The sequence below is a fragment of the Patiria miniata genome, unplaced genomic scaffold, assembly GCF_015706575.1.
Source record: "Patiria miniata isolate m_02_andy unplaced genomic scaffold, ASM1570657v1 HiC_scaffold_5, whole genome shotgun sequence".
Taxonomy (NCBI): domain Eukaryota; kingdom Metazoa; phylum Echinodermata; class Asteroidea; order Valvatida; family Asterinidae; genus Patiria; species Patiria miniata.
In genome coordinates this window covers 13,378,077-13,383,840 of record NW_024037072.1, presented here as the reverse complement: position 1 = coordinate 13,383,840, position 5,764 = coordinate 13,378,077, and the positions used below count along the sequence as shown (strand labels likewise).

At 42.0% G+C, this 5,764-nt stretch overlaps 1 protein-coding gene across 3 annotated transcripts; it reads left to right on the top strand.

Moving 5' to 3' along the window:
• Positions 1 to 704: 704 nt before the first annotated feature.
• LOC119742196 (alpha-1B adrenergic receptor-like) lies at positions 705 to 4,525 on the top strand. 3 transcript variants are annotated; one of them, XM_038218236.1, is made up of 3 exons: positions 705 to 916; positions 1,999 to 3,300; positions 3,688 to 4,525. In XM_038218236.1, exon 2 carries the CDS (start codon positions 2,078 to 2,080, stop codon positions 3,263 to 3,265), a length of 1,188 nt encoding a protein of 395 aa, XP_038074164.1. In that variant the 5' UTR covers positions 705 to 916; positions 1,999 to 2,077; the 3' UTR covers positions 3,266 to 3,300; positions 3,688 to 4,525. The 3 variants fall into 3 exon arrangements, with proteins under 3 accessions (XP_038074164.1, XP_038074165.1, XP_038074163.1); XM_038218237.1 differs by having other exon boundaries at positions 705 to 911; positions 1,999 to 4,525; XM_038218235.1 differs by having other exon boundaries at positions 1,999 to 4,525.
• Positions 4,526 to 5,764: the final 1,239 nt, after the last annotated feature.

Here is a 5,764-nt window from a genome sequence, read left to right as displayed (position 1 = left end):
AATTATACAAAATACTCTTAATGAAGTCCGAAACATTTCCATGTTAGAAAGAATTTATTCGACAAACGATGTAAAACTTTAAAAAAGGTATTAAAAGCACCCCTTTAGATACCGTATCTTTAGATGATCCGTCCATATCATGCATGGCGAATTGCCGTATGTTTTCCGAAGAAAGTTGCGATCAAAAAGTTGATTTTTGACGTCACAAAGTCGTTGCTGAAAATAAAAAGATGATAAGATTGGTAGTAAAAAGAGGCCTGTTTGTTCTTATGGCATGCTCCGACAATGCTTGCGGGAACATTTTATTGTAGTTCGCCGGTGCGGCCCGACTCGGAAGAGCGGGTTAATTGGCCGGGCGCCGGGCTGGGCCGGCTGGGTGTCCGCCGGGATAGGGTAGCAATTCTCGATGTGTATTTCTCAACGTCATCATCTACGAGAAACTGGACAGTTTTCTCGAAATTAATGGCCGACTGTTCGCCCACAAACATTTGCACAATTCCCGGGGTTTGATTGCGAGTGTGAAACGACTGTGCATATTCCCGGGAAATAGTGCTCCCGGGAGTTACCAAAATAATGTGTCTAGTGTGCACGGTTGCTGGGGTGTTGGTGGGGTAATAAATCCCCGGAATTGGCTCAGCAGTCTGTAAAGCTTTGCCAACCATGTCCAGGTGTGACAAGGCCGTTTGACAGTAAATAAGGAGACTGTATTGAAATGGAAATTTCCCATTGTACAATAATAGTTAACCATCAAATTTTGGAATGGTAGAGTTGTATTGTCCACCCCAATGATCACATGATGCGCTCATGGTCATTCCAGCTGTAATGTGGACACTATCAGTTTGGCGGAGAAGCAGATATTAACTTCGCTAGTCTGTAACGAAATGCTGTCACGCACCAAGATCTAAAACCAGGTAATGTAAGTACCGTACTCGTTCTTCATTCTTGAGAGTTTAAGCTGTAGACCTATATCGAAGCATTGACAAAACATGAAATACAAAGTCTTAGCATGCTGAGGGTAAAATGCAGTGGGAACATAAGACGAAATTGTGTAGGCCTACGACTACGAATAGGCTAATCGATGAACATCAGGGGACAACCTGAGTAGAGTTTTCCGAGGGGCATTTCAAGTCTTCTGTAAAAAAAAAAAAAAAAAGTTCGCAACGTGTTCAGCTCTGTGTTAAAGTAAAATGATAACATCACAGCATATAAAGCCGATGGCTGCATGGGTTGGGGAATTTATAGAAAGAATATTAATGCATTTCCATTTAAGGAAATGAATGAATATTAATGCATTTCCATTATAAGGCCCAGGCCATTATAAATTATACCTGTGTATATGCCTTTATACATCTTGACCTCACCCGACCTACAAACAATATCCCGTAAAACTTAAGGCAGATTAGTCCTACCTGGCAGCCATTGATGCAAACGAAGGCCCAGAACTAAAATTATGGACAGTGCGAATTCCTGAAATGTCGGTGTCCGCACTGATTCATACACAGGTTCATTTCCGTAATCATGTACACATAATCACAAATCATGTAAATATACATCACAATACGTGATGAAACATTAAGCAAAGCAAAGTCTGCATGCCACATCCCCGGCTGCCACAATTGGTTCCGATCGATCCAACCCTGGCACCAGCCCCGACCCCGCGCCCCATCACCCAAAACCCCGTTTTTCATTCCGTACTTAAGCGTAAAGTATACGGCAAATTATACTGTTAAAATTGCGGGACATCTGCGTAGTCATTCTTCATGTTGAGCCGAATATAACAAGCAAAACTTTTCCATAAGTACAGAGCAACAAAAGCCACGACGTAGACCAAACGACAGAGTGTGTCCTATTATCATGACATTGTAAAAGCGCGTGGGCTAACCAGTAACGTTACGGTTTAAGCTGCTGGGCTTTTAATATTAGTTCCTTTCTTTATTGACTTGTGAGGGATCTTACATGCTTGAGTGGTTTTGCGATCATTTTACTTTTTCAAAACAGAAAGCACAGAAGATTGCCCTGAATACCATCGCTAGCCATCAAATAGCATCAAACCGCCCTGGAGATTATTGTTTCATCAATGACCATGACAACCGATACGTTTGCCATGACAACTGATATGATGTCCACCATGACACCAGACAGTGAGACAGTGTTCATCTCCGTGTCTGCAAATTCTCCCGATTCTTTCATGACATCAGACACATTTCCGCACGAGAACATAACTATTGCTTCAGTGATTGCATCCACGACTGAAGGGCCTCTTCAAGGCTTTCGATTTGAAGACTACACTCAGAGAGCCATCATGGCAACTATCATCTGTCTGGTGAGCGTCGTTGGCTTTGTGGGCAATGTCATGGTCCTCCTGGCTGTCAATTTGTCAAGGAAACTCCAAACTCGCACCAACGTCTTCGTCGTCAACTTGGCCGTAGCTGACCTGCTGACGTGTTTCTGTGCCCCCTTCGTCGCGGTGGCGCTGTTCAGCATGAGTGGTTGGCCTATGCCAGAAATCGTCTGCTCTAACATAGCTGCTTTCGGCTTTATTGGCCTTGCCTGTAGCATCATGACCTTGGCTTCTATTTCGATCAATCGGTATGTCCTCATCACGAAGACAATAGCTACCTACCGCTCCATCTACACACCTAAGAAGATTGCAGCTATGGTGGTCTTCACATGGGGTTACCCTGCTCTGGTGGTGTGTTGCCTTCCTATCTTGGGAGTCGGTAAATTAGGCTACTCGGATAAGTACAAGACCTGCACCCAAGACACTTCCCACGAAACCAGTGACCTCTTCAGCTCGTTGAGCTCTGCCTTGATCTACCCAATCCCTCTGATAGTCCTCTTCGTGTGTTACTTTAAGATCTACCGCCACATCACAGGCCACATGAAGAAGATGATGGGGAAAGGCAAGGGAGTTGAAATGACAGATACTTCGCATTTCTCCACCGCAGCAAGCACCACACAGCTCCACAAGAATCCACCTGCCAGCTTCAGTAAGCGACAGGTGGAAATCACTAAGAACCTGTTCTACGTGGTCTGTGCCTTCGTTGCTTGCCTGGCTCCCTTCGCCATCGCCCTCATGATACCACCTAGCGACCCGGTCATTCCTTGGACCGGGATGATCATCATCTTCAACAGCGCTGTCAACCCGATCATCTACGGGGCCAAACACCCACACTTCAAAGAGGTGTTCCGTCACATGTTGCGGTGCCGATACCACATGATCCCCGAACCTTCTGGATGCCTTCGAAAAATCAGATCTCGATAGATGTCTATTATTATGACAGCACAATGATCAGCTTTGTATTAAGCACGTAAAGCAAACTTTGCGTGCAGCTTTACAAACTTGGCGGTTGTGAGGGTTGGACAAGTACGGAAGCCCGTTAGGGCCAAGTACCTCTTTCTCTTTCACAGTGGTGCGTTTCTCTTTCACGGTGGTGCGTTTCTCTTTCATGGTAGCTGGCCTCGCTTTCATAACGCATTACTCACGGCCGCGACTTATTCATCTCGCGGCCGCGACGTGAGTTATTATGTCGCGACATAATTAAGTCGCGGTCGCGATCGAGTAATTATATTATTATGTTGCGGCCTAATTAAGTCGCAGCCGCGAGTTAGGCGTTATGAAAGCGAGCGAAAACCACTGATCTCTATATAAAGAGATCAGTGGCAAAAACCCAATATTGAAAACACGCATGCGTAAAGGAGCAGTGTGTAACCGAGGGAGACGGTATTCCCCGTTCATTGTAGACATATTCTACAACCAATATCGGACATAAACTAGATTATGTTATAAAAGAAAATTTTAGTGTAATGTCAACATGAAAATTGCTGTAAAAATTATTCACAGGTTGGAACTGTGTAAAATTACAAATTTCTTTTTACAGCGCAGATTGAACGTTAGGCACTCTACTTTTTTTGAATGATTACTCCAACCCATCAACTTCCGCCCTGATTTGGGGTTTGGCGGAAGCTTGTTAAGCCGCAGTTGGTGTTGGAGTGGGGTGGAGATTGGGATAAGGGCTGGGCCGAGGGCTAGATATAATGGTTGGCCTTCCATCCTTGGTCAGAAAAAATCACGGGTATAAATAACTATATTAGGCCCATAAGTAAATCAATTACCGGAGAGTTTGGTTATTTACGGTAGGCCTATACTCTGTTTACAAACTGTATACACGTATATTACTCGTCAGAATCGTATTGGAGCAGAATATGAAGAAAAAAAGCACCGATTCTTCTCTGATTTTATTTTTGTAATCGTAAAACATTACAAGCTAAAACCATTATTGTGACAGAACTGTAAATGTAACATTTGTATATTTGGTTTACTTTTACTGTAATTTGTTTTTAGTGTAATATATTTTTGGGCATAAACTACTGATTAGTTAAAATGTATATACACGTCTCTATCTGGAAAAGATAATATGCCCAAAGGATCGATTTGTGGCAATCATTTTCAGTAATGGTAAAACCAAGTATTCATATTTCGGTATGCTTCTTTATTAACGGTTGCTCTCCCGATTTTTATTTTTTTAATTGCTGTTTTCTAGCGAATAGAAATAAATAAATGGATTCATGTCACCACATTGTAAACTACATACCGGTATAATCAAAGAATTAACGATTATGGCAGGCAATACAATGAGTAGGATACCGGTGAGCAAATAATTGCTATCAAGGCCGGGCTCCTTCAAGGTCAAAGGATCAGTTTAAATGAAATTACATTAATTAATCATTCATAAATACCTCAGACAGTTTAGCCATTCCTATTGGTCGAGAGCCCGTCACGTGGCCGGTCTTAAACGGATGATAAAGACATGGCTAGCTGGTCTTAAACACTTTTCCAGTGTCACAATAAAATGTGGACTCCTAAAAATCCAGTGCCTCTTATCGTTTCATTGGTTGAACGTTCACAATCCTCACGTAGGCATGCGCAACACTACCAGGGAGTCAGAATGTTATAGTTCTAAATTCAAAATGCAACGCGCCAGGTGCGTTCTGCGCGACATCGCGCAGAACATGATACACGCGCGTCAATCTCCATAAAAGGGTTGTTTACATCTTATCTCGCCAGCTGAACACTCCATTATTTTGTAAGAGGGATGTTTCAAAAAGCATAAAGTGAATTTGTTGAACAAAATCGGGATGTTTTAACAAATTACATGATTTTTTTTTCCGAAAAGGTATTTATGAATGGGAATAAATATGTGCTCCGTCGGTATTTATCACTCTGTTTAAGACCACTTAGAGTCTGGGTGCTGATAATTACCCTCGCCTCCGGCTCGGGTAATTATCAGCACCCAGACTCTAAGTGGTCTTAAACAGAGTGATAAAAACCTCTGGAGCACATATTTATTCCCTTATTAATAAGGAAAACAAATGAACATCAAAATTATGACACAACTTTTAAACAATGCGAAAGATAACGCTGGTGTAAATCAAGCAATGCTGGAATGGGGAAGAGTGTATAAAAAGTGATTAGATAGACTTATGACGTGCTAGGATTAGGAATATGATTAGAGGATTTTTCTTCAGTAATTTTTAAAAGGTTCTAGAATTGTTCGTTGCTTTTAGGTTGCTGGGTTGTCCGTTCTAGTAGGATACTCCAAGATGTTGACTGTGATTAAGGTGACGGGTGTTAAAGTTATGTGGAGAACAATTAGATACAAAGTTATTCATAAAAACTTGAGGAGGATTATTAAAGACAAATTTATGTACAAATACTATGTATTTACTTTGAATAGGTCACAGTTGTTATGGTTTAATACGC

Bases quoted from the DNA above. Each gene is read 5' to 3' on its own strand.
- LOC119742196 (XM_038218237.1), top strand. From the start codon at position 2,078: ATGACCATGACAACCGATACGTTTGCCATGACAACTGATATGATGTCC.